Source organism: Nycticebus coucang, chromosome 6 (genome assembly GCF_027406575.1).
Source record: "Nycticebus coucang isolate mNycCou1 chromosome 6, mNycCou1.pri, whole genome shotgun sequence".
NCBI lineage: Eukaryota > Metazoa > Chordata > Mammalia > Primates > Lorisidae > Nycticebus > Nycticebus coucang.
In genome coordinates, this window is record NC_069785.1 from 74734567 (window position 1) to 74753400 (window position 18834).

Consider the following 18834-nt stretch of genomic DNA (forward strand, 5'->3'; position numbering starts at 1 on the left):
CATAATAGAAAAACCTCTAAAAAACAGCTGGGTGCTGTGGTAGGTGCCTGTAGACTGAGCTATTCGGGAGGTGGAGGCAAGAAGATCATCTGAGCCCAAGAGGTTGAGATTGCTATGAGCTATGAGCTATGATGCCACAGCACTCTACCCAAGGCAGCAGAGTAGGACTTCGTCTCGAAAAAAAAAAAAAACCCAACCAATTAATACTCTCAATGAATAAATTAAAAATGTGAATGACAGGGCGGTGCCTGTGGCTTAGTGGGCAGGCTCAGTATACAGAGGGTGGCAGGTTCAAACCTGGCCCCGGCCAAATTGCAAACAAATAATAGCGGGGTGTTGGTGGGCACCTGTAGTCCCAGCTACTCGGGAAGCTGAGACAAAAGAATTGCCTAAGCCCAGGAGTTGGAGCTTGCACTCTACCAAGGGTGACAAAGTGAGACTCTGTCTCTAAAAAAAAAAAGGTGAATGATATTCGAGAAATTGAATCTATAATCAAAACCTTTCCAAAACAGAAACTCTAGATTTCACTGGCTAACAAGAAGTAACACACAAATTCTTCTACAGAGTGAAAATAAGAACTATTTCCCAACTTTCTTTAGAGGCCAGCATAACCTTGATACTGAAACATAACATGTACATTAAAAAGAAGGACTGTTACAGGTCAGTTTTGTTTATAAACACAGGTATACAAATCTTCCACGTACCATAAACTGAACCAAGCAATACATAATATATATAACAAAAATATATAAAAATTAAGACTATATAAAGAGTTGAATATGATAGTTTAACATTAAAAATCCACTAAGTATAATGAGTCATATCAATAAAATAAAAAAGCTATACGTGCAGTAAAGGCATCCCATAAAATTTAACATTACATCCCAATAACAGCTCTTAGAAAACTTGGAATAAAAGGGAACATACTTAATGTCATAGACTATCTCCAATAATTCTATAGGAAAGATCATATTTAGGGTTAAAAGGTTGAGAGATTAGGAACATGCCAGAAATGATCAGTTGTACCACTTCCACTCAACACAGTACTGGAGGTTCTAGCTCACACAAGAAAAAGAAAATAAAACGTATAAAGACTCTAAAAGAACAAATGAAACTATTGTTATTCATGAAGTATGACTGTACAATACAAGCAGGAAATATAAAGTAAGCCACACAAAATTTATTAGAATGCAATGGGAAAAATACCAAAATCAACTGTATTTTTATAAAATGAGAAATTATTGGAAAATGAAAATTTTAAAATAATTATAACTGCATTTAAATTCATTAAATACCAAGTAGTAACTCAAACTAAAGATGTATAAGATATCAAAATCAAAACTACAAAAGTACTTTTGAGAAGAAGGAATAATTTACATGAATGGAGAGATCAGCAATCTGTAGATTCACTATAATTTCAATAAAAATCCCAAGAGAACGTTTTAAAACTGACTCTATAATTCATATAGCAATATAAAGAGCCAAGAACAGTTAAAACACTATTGAAGAAGGTAGGATGACTCGTCCTACCAGATAATTTTAAGAAAGCTATAGTAATCAAAATAGTGATGGTGGTGGCAAAAAGATAGTAGAAATAGAATATTTAGAAAAAGACACAAATAAAAAAGCTCTTAATTTATAACAACAGGGTAACTGGAGGGAATCATGGAAAGATTCATTAATTTATTTTAGTTTAGTTTTGTATTTTGTAGAGATGGTGTCTCACTATGTTGCCCACACTGGTCTCAAACCTCTGGCCTCAAGTGATCCTACCACCTTAGCCTCCCAAAGTGTTGGGATTACAGTGGTGTCAGCCACTGTGCCTAGACAAAAAAAGTTGCTTTTTAATATATTTTTTTTCCCTTAGAGACAAGTCTTATTCTGTCAGTCACACTAGGTACAAACATAGCTCAGCGTAACCTTGAACTCCAGGGCTCAAGCGACCCTCCTGCCTCAGCCTCCCAAGTAACTAGAACTGTATGTATATAACTTACACACTTAGCTAACTGTTCTAACTTTTTGTAGGGATAACGTCTCACTATGTTGCCCAGGCTGGCCTTAAACTCCTGGCCTCAAGCTTGTACTTTCTAATGAATTAAGGTAACGGTACCAAACTATAGTATTTAGTAATCATCATATTCTTTGCTATCATGCATTCAAAATTTTTAAAAAGTCGGTTTTGGGCCAGGCGTGGTGGCTCAAGTAATCCTAGTACTCGGGGAGGCCACGGCAGGTAGACTGCTTGAGGTCAGGAGTTTGAGACCAGCCTGAACAAGAGTGAGACCCTGTTTCTACTAAAAAAAAAAAAAAAAAATAGAAAACCTAGCCCAACATCATGGCAGGTGCCTGTCGTCCCAGCTACTTGGGAGGCTGAGGCAAGGGGATTGCTTGAGTCCAAGAGTTTCATTCTATTGCAATAAAATAAAATAAAATAAAGTAAAAATTTTTTTAAAATAAAATAAATAAAAAATTTCATTTCATGTCACTGAACAAGTACTTAGTACAAATTTAATGTTACTAATTCTTAATCATTTAATTCACTATTTTTTATTTTTGGTATGATGAGATGAGAAGTACACACAGAGCATCTCTGCTACGTGCTGTTATCTCCAGGGAGAGTAACCTGCGCAGTTTGAATTGGATGCTAAATCAGCTACTTTATTCATAACATAGTATTTACAGTAAGTGACAACGTATGATTATTCAGTCTTGGATATGTGGTACACATTTTCTTTGAAATTATATGAAGGGAACATGTTATTTTGAGTGAAACAAATGACTGTATTTACTGTCAGTGATAAAATGGAGACTTCAAACAAATATTAGAATTTTGGAAAACTTTTAACTGCCCTGTGAGTTTGACAGCTTCCCATATGGCGTGAATGCCAACAGTTAAGAGTCTAGTCAGAAGATATAACCAAATCTTGTAAGGGAATGTCAATGGCTACAGAAAGAGACAGGACTAAGCTCATTTTCAGCAGTGTAAATTGGAGCTGTGACTCCTTTTCACTTGTCTTGCTGACACTGAGCCAGAACAGTAGCAATGAACAACCAAGAAAGAACACTGCCAACTCAACACTAGGATATCATGCAGAATTCTGCCTCCCCTATCACTTCTCCCAGTCTCAATACCAGGGGGAGAAAAAGTCAAGAAAGAGGGAGGGCAGAAGTACATGACAAACAAAAATTAACCACGCCAAAGTTTTAAGTTCCAGATTAAGGTCTAGTCTGCCCTGGGAGGAAAGAGTAGAGCATTGGATTAAAACCATGAAGCTGTAATATGATGCTAAGTCTTAAATCCTGGAATGAGACTGAAATATTGGAAAATTATGGACAAGATCCAGTAAGAAAGGAAAGTTAACATGATAGAGAAGAGAGGCAGTTACAGACAAAAAGCGAAACTGATCTGTATTTATACCCAAACTAATTAAGGCTCCTTAATGAAATAGTTACACACAGATGTGCAGTCTCTGAAATTAGTTTTCAAACAGATTGATGTTCTTAGCCTTTTATCCCTCTATTCCTTTTTTGTATAACCAAGGAATTGAAGAGGGGCACCAGCAATGAGATCCTGGGATAAGCTCTATTATACTATGATATTTAAGTCTAGAACCAGTCTGTCAATTTGTTCACTCCTATTTGTAGCTCTGTGTGATAAATGCTAAGTAGACAAGAACTATCTTTCTATACTTGGGAGGATTACCATCAGAGTCATAGATACAAATGGACAAATAAGCATTACTAATTATGGTAGATGCTGAAAGTAGTAATAGGTCTTTAAAATAATGAAGTGGAGGAGATTGCTGAGAACACAGCTCATGGAACAGAAATTAACTTGATACCTCAGTACCTCCCTCCCAACTTTCACCTTTTAATGATTTAATCAAAGAAGAAACTCAAGAGGCAAAGAAGAAAAACTAGTGTATTTTAAACGGACTGCATGACATAGAGGAAGGAAGGAAACTTAAGGATCTAAAGAAAGAGATTAAGAGTAAAGCAAGTGAAAGCTGGTCAAAAAGTAGGACCTGCACTGGGGCTGAACATGAGGGTGGACAGGAATGAATGATAGACAGAGCAGAACAATTCCTGGATGAACGAGAGACAATAATGTAGAGTGGCTTGACACATGGCATTATTAATACATACCGAGACTGAACTGCGGGTAATGCTCATGAATCTAACTGCAATTAGTACAGGTTTCTGGATTAGGAAGGACATGAAAAGGAAAGCAGAGGTTAGAATGCGCATGTCATTGCCCCATTAAAAGAGAAGATTTAACCTTTCAATGGACTGATATATCCATCTTCTGTAGCATCAGCAGAAAGCACAGCTTGTCTCTTTGCTTTGAAAAGTAGCTTTTAGCAAAAGGCTCTTCCCTTCCTCCCTGGATGGGTGCTACTAAACTGGGCCTTTCAGGATTGAGCTCCTGAAAATTTACACTGCAGAAAAATTTCTCTTTTAAATGGGATTTCTGTTTTCAATTTCTGGGGAAAAGATTTAGATAGTATCATATGATGAGCTTTATTTAATACCTTTACTGCCTGGAAAAAGTCTATACTTGCATTTACCTTTAGAGAAGTCAGAGAAGACCCTTCACTATCTTAATCAGCAGACCTTTGTTGAGCACTTACTTTGCACCAGGCAGTTTAAATAGTAAAGGAAGAAACAGTTATTTTAATGCTAACCTGAGTATAAACTATGAAGATGAGGAGGAAGTATTGCTGGGCCCCCAGAAAAGTACAGCTGTGATGATGCAGAAGGCCTGCTTCCTTTTGGAGGTTTACTGGGGATCCGACATGGGTGCTGATTGCTATGATTTTATTTTACAGCTGAGAGGAAGGGTAGTGAAGTGGGCAATAATTAAGCTTTAACACAGCAGTTTTCCAGTTGACCTAATTCTATTAAGAACTGCAGTTCTCTATACTTAGGTCACTGGTTGCAAAGGAAGATATTAAATAGAAAAGTGAGCAAATGAGGAAATAAATTATCATTTTTACAAGGCTTGTCTCAAAACCTACCACTAAATCCTTCAAGAAATCTTTATTTGATAATAGTAGACTCACAGATGGAATTCCATTTTCTTAAAAATCAAATAATTCAGTTCAAATTCAGCTGCAAATGATTAAGTTCTCTACATCCTAGGAGTCTTGGCAGGACCACCAAAAATGACATGGTTGAAGGTGAGAACAGAGGGTGGAAGGAAGTAGAGAAAAAAAGTTAGGATAGTATTAAGTTTTCATAGAAAGAACACAAAAAGAAAACAGGGCAGATTATTAAGCACCAATACTTGATTTAAAAAAATTCTATACATTTAATCACATATTCTGTACACATAAACAGAACTAGCAGGTTAAACATAAGGCATTCACAGCACCACGAAATTTGGTGAATTTTTTTTTAGTTGTTTCTTGTGAAAAAGATTCTGAGAATAACCCTTCTATAAACTACTAAATGCCTTCTGTAAACTACTAACTACTAGTTAGAATCCCAAGAAGGCTACCATTTTCCCCTGTGATGTCTTTCATCTTACCATTGATCTACGAATCAGTGACAGTCTGGTCTTTGCCTTATTCTCAGCAAACTCCAGGCTACTGATATCTTTGAGACGAGCCTTATATTTATTCATTTGTTCCACAACAATCAGCTCCACACAGCTAAAATGGGAAGAAAGAGAAAACGGTTAAGAGCTGAAGTAAATCAAAGTACAGCACCCACAGACTGTCTGTCAGCTAAGTATGATAGACAGGTGAAGGAAAAAAATCAATATCCCTTACTTTATGAAATCAGACAAGTTTTAGAACGGTGGCTCACAACTTTGGCTGCACTTTAGAAGCCATATGAAGAGTGGATACAAATCCCAATGCCCAGGCTATCCTCTAGCCCGATTAAATTGAATTCCCTGGGGATGGCATCCAAATACTAATTTTTTTTTTTTTTAAGTTCCTTTTGCAGTCAAGATTAAAAAGGAAAACAGAAGAAAACCACCTTAGATGGGACGCAGAGGCTCAAGACAAAGGCCAGGGTAAAATACGGGAATATTGAGATATTAAGACCAAAGGGATTCAGAGATTTAACATCACAATTAAACTAGATTACAGGACGATACACAGTATACTTAATTTGGAAAACTGATTTTCAAAATGTACTTGGAAACTATAAGCAGACCTAAAGAAAAGCCAGATTTAAAAAAGAAGACCCTTTACAACTAATGATGTTCAGCTGAATTGAATCTAACACTTTTTGCATCCTCAGCATAAGAAAACCCAATGGTGTCCAACAATCTTCTTAAAAACACCTTAACTTATGAGATCATTCACTGTGTGGTATCTGAATAAAATTAATAAAATGACTAAAACAACTCAGATCTTGCAGAGATGATGGCGAATGGCCTTACGTGGTTGTCTTACTGATGTCCTGCACGCTTTGTAGTGGGTCAGTGGTGTCCGGGCAGCGGAGAATGCAGGGCGCAAACACAATGGCTAAAGCGTTAGCAGACATTCGATTAGTATCTTCCTGTAATGCAATCCTAAGGAACAAACAAAGCAAAAAATAAGTAAAAAAGGGAATTAAAAAGGGAGAAGAGTAGGGAGGCAGGGGGAAGAGATGAGGGAAAGACAATGTGACATCAACTGCATAGCACTGCAAAGATATCCACATCAGTTTAAGAGGAGACAGACACTGCAGACTTCCCAAAGCTGTTCCTTTGCCTCTGAATGTGTACGTTCACTTTGTTCCTTCCCTGAAGCAGCCTGGATGAGCAGATAGTTTACCAAGGGAAATTTGTGATTTACTGCTCAAGGCCAACATCATTAGACAAACATGTCCTAAAGAATGCAGAGTAGAGGCTTTGAGGCATTTTCAGAGGGTTATATATCAAATTCAAACACTCTAGACCCCCAAGTGTGGCCCGTTGATCAAATCCAAACTTCACACAACAAATCCCTTTATTAAAAGGATTTGTTCTGCAAAATTTGGATTCAGTCAAAAGGCCTTGCTCAAGAATCCCTAAGTTCACATGTGGCCCTGAGGCTGCAGCTTTCCCACCCCTAAGTGCCACAGTAAGGCTGAAATAAGGGCAGAGAAACCCCTGCCATGTAGTCTAGTTCAACGAAGATTTATGCTCCAAGGAATAAATCATCTCCTATAATAAATCAAATAAATCATCTCCTATTTGAGATTCTGACTTCATAACTAGAAAATACAAATACATGTCAGTTTCCCAAAAAGTGCTGCTCTTTATTTATTTAAACATTCCCTTGCTTCTTGAAGTTACCTGACTAGATGGAAGATGAGGCGTTCCAGTGTATTGAGATGAGTTCGGGAGAGCTGGTCAATCACAGAGTATACACCACGGATTGTCTCCTTCCTCTCCTGAAGGCCTAAAAACAGCAGGGGTAGCAAATAAAACTGAATATCCCCTCTTACAAGCTACATCTTTTCCCCAGACAGACACTATACAGCAGGGAAGGCTGGCTTGGAGTTTTAGAGCTTTAGTGGAGACACTCATACCTTTATGGCAGGAAAAGAGCAACTCATGGTTACCACTTAACTTGCTTTGCTTGAGTTCTGTATTCATAAGCAGTCTCCTGAGTTTTAACCTACATCTCAGTAATCCTTTATTACAGCAAGGGAAAGAGATGCTCTAGTTTTTCAACCATTGTGTGGCAGATTGATTTCTAGTAAATGGAAATGGAACCAATTTGTCATATAATTTATAAATCCTCAAGGCTTAAATACTCCTAAGCCTAGGCCCTAGCTCCTAGGGCTTCATCAATATTCTACAAACCTGTAACACTGAGAAATTTAACTCCAAAACTTGTTAGACCTGGCATAAAACAAACAGCTTGCATATAGTTCTTGATTAGAGTCACAATTTAATATGAACATAAGCCTATTTTTAAACCTCCTATTTAATCTTTTAATCTGTTTTATAACCCTAGTCTTTCAATCTCTTTTTGAGAAGCAATACAATGGTTTACTCAGAAAACTTTTAAGATACTGATATTTTCATGAGTCTTCAAAGTCAACATTTAAATAGGTGACAGTACACTGGGAGCTTTGTATTGACTATTAAAAGCTTACACTTGGATGCATAGGACTAAACTATTAGAGCAGTGATTCTCAACCTTCCTAATGCCACAGCTCTTTAATACAGCTGCTGTAGGTTGCGACCCACAGGTTGAGAACCGCTACATTAGAGGATGGCTTAATCTCTACTGAAGATGGCATTTCTTTCTCAGATACAGGCCTTCCCCTTAAGCCAGGAAGCCTGTGCTTACCCATAGCTCGAAGAAATTCCTCATAGAGTTCAAAGGTCATGAGTGGATTAGGCAAATCTCGAAGCCACTGCTTGAATACACTTGCAATGACATGTATGTTATAGTCATCTAGATTTACACTCGCAGCATCTATTTAGAGACAAAAGTAGACAGCAAAGCCAAAACATTCAAATTATTTAAATGACTTACTTTAGAAACTAAGGAATTACTAAAAGAAGCATTCATGTTTCTTAATCAAACTAACTTCTATCTTCCACAATCTAATTCCATGCTTTGGAACAATGCTTCTAACTGTGGTGAAGGAACAGTTCTTGTCTGTTTTCCAAATCTGTTGTTGGCAGAACTGTATAAAACAGCACATATTTTGATATAGAAACATGATGCAACTGCCACAGATGTCTATAAATGCTTGCTCTCAATTTCTATGCTTATCCTGTTTTAGATTTGTCTATAGACCACAATTTGAGAAGCGATGTTTTAGAAGACAAACAGAAAAAAGAATAGAGGACTTTTTTTTTTTTTTTGAGGCAGTCTCATTCTATTGCCCAGGCTAGCGTGCCATGGCATCAGCCTAACTCATGGCAACCTAAAATCCCTAGACTCAAATCCCTTCTGCCGCAGCCTCCTGAGTAGCTGGGACTATAGGCACCCACAACAATGCCCAGCTAATTTTTCTATTTTTAGTAGATATCAGGTCTTCTGGCTTGAAGTAAACATGTAATGAAAACTTTCAGAGCATGAAATGATCTATTTATAAGTATTTGGCCATGATTTGGAGGGGACTATCTTACCTGTATCTAGACCTTGTCGAAGCTCCTTGATTTTATTAGTTGAACCAGACTTTCGGTAAATGCCTTCTGTGTACAGTCCATGCATTTCGATGTAGTTTATGAGCTTTTCCACCACTAAAGGAACAGTTCGTTCTTCACTGGTCAAACGGGACAGTTCAACCCCAAACTGTCGAGATGACAGCTCTGGATCATACTAAATAGAAGATAATTTTTGTTTTCAAATGCATTTAAACATCTTTACAAATGTTTAAACAATTTTTCAAGAGGAACTACTTTTTGTTTTCCTGAAGTTTTGTAAGCACAGTTCCAAGAGTTGGAGAAAGGGAATTATAATTAAATAAGTAAGGTATTAGTTTCAATCATCTCCTACTGGGAATCCCCTAAAGAAAATAATGGAATGGAGAATGAAAGCAGTGGTAAAACGCTACAATTAAACATGTCCTTTCCTGTCAAAAATCTCTTCACGCAAAGGTGGGATTTGGGTATGGGAAAAGGGGTTGGATTTTGTATGCAAACAGATGGAACATTTACCACCAGAAAAACTACGTATTTGATAATGAAAATTGTCAATAATTTCTGAAGTATAAGAATGCTTTTTTTTAATGTAAGTTTTATAGAAGTTTAACTTTCATAACTCAAGACAGAGGCACATACATATTAGTCCATGATTAATGTTATAGCTCTTTTAAAATTGACTTTAGTACACCTGATATCGCACTTTATTTACTATAGCTTATGTGGCTGCAATAGAATAGCTCATTCTTAAGATTATTTGGAGTAATTCACAGAAAAGAAAAATGTCAGGTATTATTCCTGAGACTGAAAACTGTTTTGTAAATATTTCTCTTTCTTTTTCTTCTCTTGCACCATTCTCCTTCCCTACCAAAAAATTATACACCCTACTTTCTCCTTTAACCTGCATTCAGCCACAATTGCCAAGTTCTTTCAGTTAATCAGTATACCCTATTTTTTCTTTTTGGTCCTCAGTGTCATGACCGTAGTTCAAGTCTATTATCACTCTCCAGCTGAACTATTCCAACAGCTTCTTGACCAGTTCCCCACATCCATTTTCTCCTCTTTAAAAATATACTATAGTGTATATAATCTACTATATTATAATCTTCAAAAAGCTTCAGTGGCTAATAAATACACACCAAAATAAAGTGCAAATATTCCTGAGCCTGACATTCAAGATCCTACTTAAACTATCCTAATTTCTCTTTATAGTTTTTTTTTTTTTTTGTAGAGACAGAGTCTCACTTTATGGCCCTTGGTAGAGTGCCGTGGCATCACACAGCTCACAGCAACCTCCAGCTCCTGGGCTTAAGTGATTCTCTTGCCTCAGCCTCCCGAGTAGTCTCTTTATAGTTTTATGTTAAGATATTTGTCATTTATGTGCTGGGTACCAGGGAAACAAAATCAAGTTAAGAGCCAGACTTTCTTCTAAAACTAATAGTGTCAGTGTACAGAGATAAGTAAAATAATAAACAAGATTTATTACGCATTATGAAACCACAGAATAGAGGCAGCTAGATCAGGAAAAATTAGGCTGGGTAATAAATAACTAATGATCTTGAAAAGACCTGATGTTTAACCTTAGGGTTGGAAAACAAGTAATACATAAGTAAAGAAGGCAAGAAGACCTTTTAGGTATAGGAAATAGAACTACTAAGTTGGGTAAAGCAAAGGAGAAAAAGGAAGCCATCAGAGAAATTTAAATAAGGAAAGATAAAATCACTACTAGTTTGCATCAATATTAGAGCATTGTTTTGAATTATTCATTTATATACTCTGCATTCTATCACTTAATTCTTGGAGAATTAATTTCATGTCTACTCTCAAGCTTATCATCCTAAATTACTATCAGACAACATCTCTGAAAAGTATTTTTAGGTCTGATGCAGAATAGAAAAGACACCTACTTTGGAATATTTAGAGGACAAATCAAAATTTTTGTATTGTCACTAGCTGAACTTGGCTAAGTTATGTCACATTTTCAACAGGAATCAGGAATACTACCTCTCTACCTTCAAAGATGTATATACATTTTTTTGCACCGTCAGTGTATTTTATATATATGGGGGAAGAGGGAGAGAGCATGTGCACAAATACCTTCTTCAATCTTGTGGTCTATTTTATTTGTTTGAATAACGAACGGGTTTTGAATTTCATCCAATATTTTTCCTAATTTATTGAGATGAACATTATTTTTCTTTATTTGCATAATATAGTGATTCGGTGTTTGATTTCTGACTGATAATCAACCTTACATTCCTGGAATAGAAACCAACTTAATCATGAGGTATTTTTATAGATCACAGGATTCAATGTACTAATGTGTTTTTTTTTTTTTTGTAGAGACAGAGTTTCACCTTATGGCCCTCGGTAGAGTGCCATGGCATCACACAGCTCACAGCAACCTCCAACTCCTGGGCCTAAGCGATTCTCTTGCCTCAGTCTCCCGAGCAGCTGGGACTACAGGTGCCCACCACAACACCCGGCTATTTTTTTTGTTGCAGTTCGGCCGGGGCCAGGTTCGAACCCGCCACCCTCGGTATATGGGGCCGGCGCCCTACCGACTGAGCCATAGGCGCCGCCCCTGTACTAATGTTTTGTTTAAGACTTTTATATCTATGCTTGTGACCTAGACTGACTGGCAATTTTCTACTATTGTACTAGTCTTTAGTTTGATTATCCTAATAAGTTGAGACAGGTTGCATTTCCTCTATTATCATTCTCTGTAACAATCTCGAAGATAGGTGTTATTTCTTCCTTATATACTTGAGAATATTTGATGTAGAAACCATCTGGGCCTGCAAATTTCTTTGCAGGAAGATTTTAAGCTACAAATTCTATTTTAATAGATACGACCTTTCAGGTTTTCTATTTTTTTTCCTGAGTTAACTGGCTAAGTTGTGTGTTTATAAGAATTTGTCCAATTGATCTAAATTTTTAAATTTATTGATATCAAGTTATTCATAACAACCTTTTATTTTCCTTTGAATGTCTGCAGTATCTACAGTGACAGCTACATTTTTCTTATTTTTCAAGACAGCACGGTATTTACCCAATAGATAATTTTTCATCTTGTAACTGCCTCCAACCTCCCATTCCTGAGTCTCCAATGCCTATTATGTTACTCTGTATCATCATACAGATACATTGCTTAGCACCCACTACCAAGTGAAAATGTGTGGTATTTGGTTTTTTGTTTCTTAGTTCAATTAGGATAATGTTCCCCAAACAGTTCTAAACAATTTGCTACAAAGGACATATTCTTTTTCATGAATTGTGTAGTAGTTCATGCTGTGTGTATATACATACACGTATGTGCTGTATATATGATACACAGATATGTGTGTATATACCACATTTTATATACTAATCAATTAATGGGCATTTCGGTTAGTTCCCTATCTTTGCAATTGTGAATTATTGTGATAAACATGCAAGAGCAGGTGTCTTTTTTTCCTTTCTTTCTTTTTTTTATAAAATAACTTCATTCCCTTTGGGTAGATCCCTAGCAGTGGGATTGACCAAAAGGCGATCTATTTGTAGTTGTTTGAGAAATCTCAAAGTGTTTTCCACAGGTTGTAATAATTTACATTTCCAGCAATAGCGTATAAAGTGTTCCCTTTAACCTCACCCATACCAGCATCTATTGTTTTTTATTTCTTAGTATTTTTTTTTTAATTTTACTTTTTAGTAAAATCATTCTGACAGGAGTAAGTTACTATTTCACTGTGGTTTTAATTTGCATTTCCCTGATGATTAGTGATGTCAAGCATTTTTGCATGTTTGTTGGCTATTTTCTTTCTTTTATTTTGAAAAATGTTTGTTCATGTCTTTTGTCCATATTTTAATGGGGTTGTTTCTTTCTTACCAATTTGTCCAAGTTCTTTATAGATTCTGGACAACCTTTTTAAGATGTGGAGGCCGCGAATATTTTTTCCTAGTGGTGTTCTGAGTTATCTATTTCCCTTAATTATTTCTTTTGATGCACAAGATCTTTTTAAGTCCTGTTTATTATTTTTTTTAATTTCAGAGTACTGTGGGGTACAATTTGTTTTGGTTACATGGATTGCTTTTGTACTGCCTGAGTCCAAGTTATAAGTGTGCCTGTCACCCAGATAGTGTACAGTGTTAAATCAGACATGATTTGACCCATCCTCCTCCTCACTCCCACCTACTTGGTATTTATTGAGTTTTACTTCCATCCGTAACCCTGATTAATTCCAATTTAATAGTGAGTACATATGGTGTTTCTTTTGCATGCTTGCTTCACTTAGCATGGTCTCCATTTCCACCCAGATTGTTGTGAAACATATTAATTCACTTTTTTATGGTTGAGTAGTATGCCATGATATACATATATCACATTTTATTAATCCACTAGGGCTGATTCCACATCTTTGCGATTTCGAATTGTGCTGGGTTTACATTTGTGTGCACATGTCTTTCGATAAAAACTTTTTTTTTCCTTTGGGTAAATATCCTTTGGGCTTGCTGGATCAAATGGTAGTATACTTTTGGTTCTTTGAGGAATCTCTATACTTTTTCCATAGAGGTTGTACTAGTTTGCAGTCCTGCCAACAGTGTATAAGTGTTCCTTTTGCTCCACATTCCCACCACCACCTATTGTTTAGAACTTTTTGATAAAAGCCATTTTCACTGGGGTTAGGTGATATCTCACTTTAGTTTTACTATACATTTCCCTGATAATTAGTGATGTTTAGCATTTTATTGTATGTGTTATTATCCATTAGTTTTATCTTTTGAGAAGCTTCTGTTCATGTCTTTTACCCACTTTTTAATGGGGCTGTTTGATTTTTTCTTACTGATTTGCTGAGTTCTTGGTATATTCTGGTCATTCACCAATTATCAGATATATAGAATATGAACATTTTCTTCCATTCTGTATGTTGTCTATCAGTTCTGTTGATTTGTTTCCTTAGCTGTGCAGAAGCTTTTTTCAGGTCTCATTTTTGTTGTTGCTGTGACTGCCAATGGTGTTTTCATATGACCTCACAGCCAACATCTAGAATAGTTTTCCCAACATTTTCTACTAGAATTCTTATGGCTTCATGCCTTAGATTTAAGTCAGTTAACCACTGTGAACCAATTTTTGTGAGTGGTGAGACATGGATTCTGTTTCAATCTTGTACATGTGCCTATCTAATTTTCCCAATGCCATTTATTGAATAGAGACTCTTTTACCCAGTGTATACTGTTGTCTGATCAGATGGATAGTTTTATATTTGTGTTGTCTTTACTGCTCCATTGGTCTATGTCTCTGTATGTTTTTTTCTTTTAGAGTCACGCTCTGTCACCCACACAAGAGTGCCATGCCCTCAGCCTCTCTCACAACCTCAAACTCCTAGGCTCAAGCAATCCTCCTGCCTCAGCCTCCTGAGGAGCTAGGACTAGAGGTGTGTGCCATGACACCTGGATAAATTTTCTATTTTTAATAGACCTGACTTCAAGCAATACTCCCAGGTTGGCATCTCAGAGTGCTAGTATTATGGGTGTGAGCTACCATACCTGGCATATGTCCTTATTCTTGTGCCATTACCATACTATTTTGGTTAGAGCCTTGTAGTATAGCTTAAGTCTGGAACAATGATGCCTCTAGATTTGATCCTTTTGATTAAGGATGCTTTGGCTATTTGGGCTTTTTTTTCTGGTTCCAAACAAAGAGTAGAATGATTTTTTCTAGATCTGTAAAAATGACATTGGCATCTTGATGGGTATTTCACTGAATCTGTAAATCACTTTGGGTGTGTAGAACATTTTAACTAAGTTTATTCTGCTGATCCATGAGCAGGATATGTTTTTCCAATTATTTACATCATATGAAAATTCCTTCCTCAGTGATTCATAGTTCTTTGTACAGATCTTTCACCTCCTTGCATAATACAGTCCTGGATTTTAATTTTCTTTGGAGCTATAGTGAAAGGTATTGAGTCTGATTTGATCGTCAGCTTGACTATCAGTGTATACCACTGGTTTATGTGCACTGATTTTGTAATCTGAGACTTCGTTGAATTTACTTATCAATTCCAGGAGTTTCCTGGCAGCATTGTAGGGATTATCTAGATATAAGATCATTTTATCAGGAAAGAGTGATAGTTTGACCTCCTCTTTCCCTGTTTGGATACCTTTTTCTTCTCTTGCCTGAGTGCTTTGGGAAGGACTTCCAGCACTGTGTTGAACAGAAGTGATAAAAATGAGCATACATCCTTCCTTGTCTTCTTTTTTTTATTTCCTTGCTTGTTTTTTTTTTTTGCAGTTTTTGGCCTGGGCCTGGGTTTGAACCCACCACCTCTGGCATATGGGTCCGGCGCCCTACTCCTTGAGCCACAGGAGCCGTCCTCCTTGCTTGTTTTTATATCTCTGCTTTTCTCTTCTTTTTCTTTTTCTTTTTTTGTTGAGACAGAGTCACACCCTATTCCCTGAGCAGAGACTAATGGAATCTTAGCTCACTGCAACCTCAGACTTGGGCTGTGGGCGTCCCACTGCCTGAGCTTCTGGAAGCTGCTGGGATTAAGGCACTCTCTGTGGCACCCACCTGGGTTTTTCCATTTTTTTTAGGAGTTGGGGTCTCACTCTTACTCACGCAAGTCTAGAACTCCTGAGCTTAAGCAATTCTCCCTCCTGAGCCTCCCACAGTGCTGGGATTAAAGGCGTGAGCCACCGCCTGGCCCTTGTCTTGTTCTAGTTCTAAGGAGAAATGCTCCCAATTTTTCCCCATTCAGTATGATGCTGCCTATTTTGTTAACAGTTTTTATCAAAAAAGGGTGGATTTTGTTGAATTCAGATGCCTTATCTGCATCTATTGAGATGATATGATCTTTGTTTTTGCTTCTGTTTATGTGGTATATCACATTTATGGATTTACCTATCTTGAACTATCCCTGAATCCCTGGGATAAAACCCACCTGGTCACAGTGGATTTATTTTTTTGATGTGCTGCTGGATTCAGTTTGCTAGAATTTTATTGAGGATTTCTGCACATATGTTCATAAGAAATATTGGTCTATAATTTTCTTTTTCATTGTGTTATTTCCTGGCTTAGTTATCAAGGTGATACTGGCTTTGTGGAATGAACTGGAAAGGATTCCTTCCCCCCCCCCCCCCTTTTTTTTGATTCCTTCTTTCTTGATGTTATGAATAATTTCTGCAGTGTGAGCACCAATTCTCTGTAGGTCTGATAAAATTTGACTGTGAAACCATTTGGGGCACTTTTTTGTTACAAGATTTTTAATTGCTACTTCAATTTCCCTGTTTGTTACTGTTAAGGAGCTTGATTTTTTTTCCTGATTGAGCCTTGAGAGGTTGTGTGTTTCCAGGAATTTGTCCATTTCCTCAATGTTTTTGAGTTTATGTGCATAGCAATTTTTACAGTATTCAGAGATGATATTTTGTGTTTCTGTGGCATCACTTGTGATATCTCCACTTTCATTTCTGATTGAGCTTATTTTGAATACTAACCAGCCACACTCTGTTTGCTTGGGTTGGAAGACATGCTATGATGAACAATACTTCTCCCTGTCACTGGTTGATGTCTGTGTAAAAAAAACAGCTACTGAGGTGTTATTTTGTGTCTGTGGTAGGCTCTGGCCCCCAGATAGAGTAATTGAGTGCCCCAGGCTTTAGGAGAGACCCTTGAGTCCCAAAAAGTTGCCTAACCTCCACCACCTCTGTAGGGGAGGAACAAGGCAGAAGGTGCTTTTCCGGTTCCTGGTAGAACTGAGGTAGGAGGTTCAGGGTAAGCTCTCTAAACTGGTAGAGTTGTTTGTGGGGGTGAGAGGTCTAAATGCTTAAGTGCTAGGGTCGAGGACCGAGTTCTTTCCATCCTTATCCAGTAACACTGCTTTTCTTTGGGATGGGTGGGCACTCTTCCAAATCACCACTCCTTGGACCCCCACAGCACACTCCTGTTAGTTCAGTCCATGTGGGCCCCCTCACCACCTGAGTCCAGCTCTCTGGAGCCTCTCTTTGAGTTGTGTATCTGACCTACTAGTGTGCATCTTCACAAAACATAGTGGGAGAGGAGTTCCCAGATTGTGAACTTCTAGTCTAATACAAGACCTCAAAGAGAGAGGTAAGGGCCTCACAATTTGTGGGAACCTCAGCCTAGAGCATGTGCCCACTCAAGATAAACAGCTGCTCCCAAACTTCTCAGTTCAAACTGCTTTCCCTGTTGTAACGAGTGGGGGGATGGACTGTGGCATCCATCCATCCAGTGCAGCAGAATGTGAAGTGGTTAGCTGCCATGGAACCAGGGACTAGGCTATTCCTCTCCGAATGCCACATCCTTTTCCAGTATTGCAGTTCTCCTGAGGGAGGGATGGTGTGCTCCCAGATCCTCATTTCTCAGCATCCTACCACATTTCTCCCATGGGATATGTCTATGTGGGCTTCCTTGCTACCTGTGTCCAGCTCTCAAACTTTTCCCAAGTGTTCCCCAACAGGCCTCTTGGGTTTGGGGTCAACAGGACTGGTTTGTTTATATAAGCCAGCAGAGTGTGTGAAATGCTGGCTGGTGAGGAGCTCCGAAGTTGTGCATCCATTTCACCACAAGCCCACACATGCAGAGGTATTAGCCCCTGACTCTGTGGAGACCTCAGCCTGAAGTAGGTGCTTGGCAGTGAAACACGGCTGTTCACACACTTCTTTGCTCAAACTGCTCTCCCTGTTGTAAAGGGTAGGGGAGGGGCTGCAGCTCCCAGTCAGTCCAAGCAGGAACTGCTTTCTCCAGTGCACTGGATGGGGCAGGTGCAGGGGATGAATTCTCCCGGAGGGAGCCCTCACGGGCTGACCAAACTCCAGGACACACTAGTTCACCCCACTACTCCTTATTTGACAACGTACCTAAGGCTGAAGAGGTGGTAAAGCCTTCAATAAACTTAGTGTCTTGCTGTTTTCATCAAAGGCATGTAGGAGGAAGATGATCACACATTTCTTCTTGATGTTGACACTTTCTGGGGATTTTTCCTTGACATTTGACTTCTTTATTGACTCAAACGTTTATTTACTGATGATCTAAATGTTAGCTGACACTTTTCATATTGCATGTTTTTTTTTTTCCCCCTTACTTTGATAGATTTAGGGGGTACAAGTGCTTTTTGTTACATAAAGGAACTGTATAGTGGTAAAGTCAGGGCTTTTAATATACCCGTCACCTGAAGTGCATACATGGCACCCTACAACCAGCCAAGTTTTGGCAGAATGGACAAGAAGACACACCGGGGAAAGGAAACCCTATTCAATAATGTTGCTGGGAAAATTAGATAGCCATATGCAGAAAAATGAAACTGGATTTCTCTTTCTTATCATATACAAAAATTAAAGATTTATATATTTCTATTAGTCTTTCCATGAGTCAAAATTTGACTTTGTATATTTTCCTCTAGTCTACAAATGCTTTCGATTTCATTTATTTCTTTATTGTTATTATCTTCTTTCTACTTTCTTTGGGTTTAATTTGCTGGATCTTTAGATTTTTTTACCCTAACTTATTGAGATGAAAGTTTAAATAATTTCCAACCATGCTCCTGTTCTAATATATACTCAAATGTTGTAAATTTTCCTCTTACACAACTTTATAACTTTTGCTATTTAGAAATACATTGCTTAATTTCCAAACATTTGAGAATCATCCAGTCTTTTAGTTGATGTACAGTTTATTCCACTGTGATCAAAGAAAATATTCTCAAAGTTTCAATCCTTTGAAATCTGTAAGCATCTGCTTTATGGCCCAC

General features: G+C 37.7%; 1 protein-coding gene across 7 annotated transcripts in view; it reads right to left on the reverse strand.

Annotated features, from left to right (window-relative positions):
* MYO9A (myosin IXA) overlaps positions 1–18834 on the reverse strand; it is a 257885-nt gene that overhangs the window by 11876 nt on the left and 227175 nt on the right. For 6 of the 7 annotated variants that reach the window (XM_053594283.1, XM_053594282.1, XM_053594281.1 and 3 more), the window contains 5 exons: positions 9071–9263; positions 8280–8408; positions 7274–7379; positions 6395–6526; positions 5531–5654 (listed from right to left, as the gene is read on the reverse strand). In XM_053594283.1, the coding sequence (XP_053450258.1) occupies positions 5531–5654; positions 6395–6526; positions 7274–7379; positions 8280–8408; positions 9071–9263 (684 nt within the window). Of the gene's footprint in view, positions 1–4146; positions 4201–5530; positions 5655–6394; positions 6527–7273; positions 7380–8279; positions 8409–9070; positions 9264–18834 lie in introns of all 7 variants that reach the window. The other variant, XM_053594278.1, reaches the window with a different exon arrangement.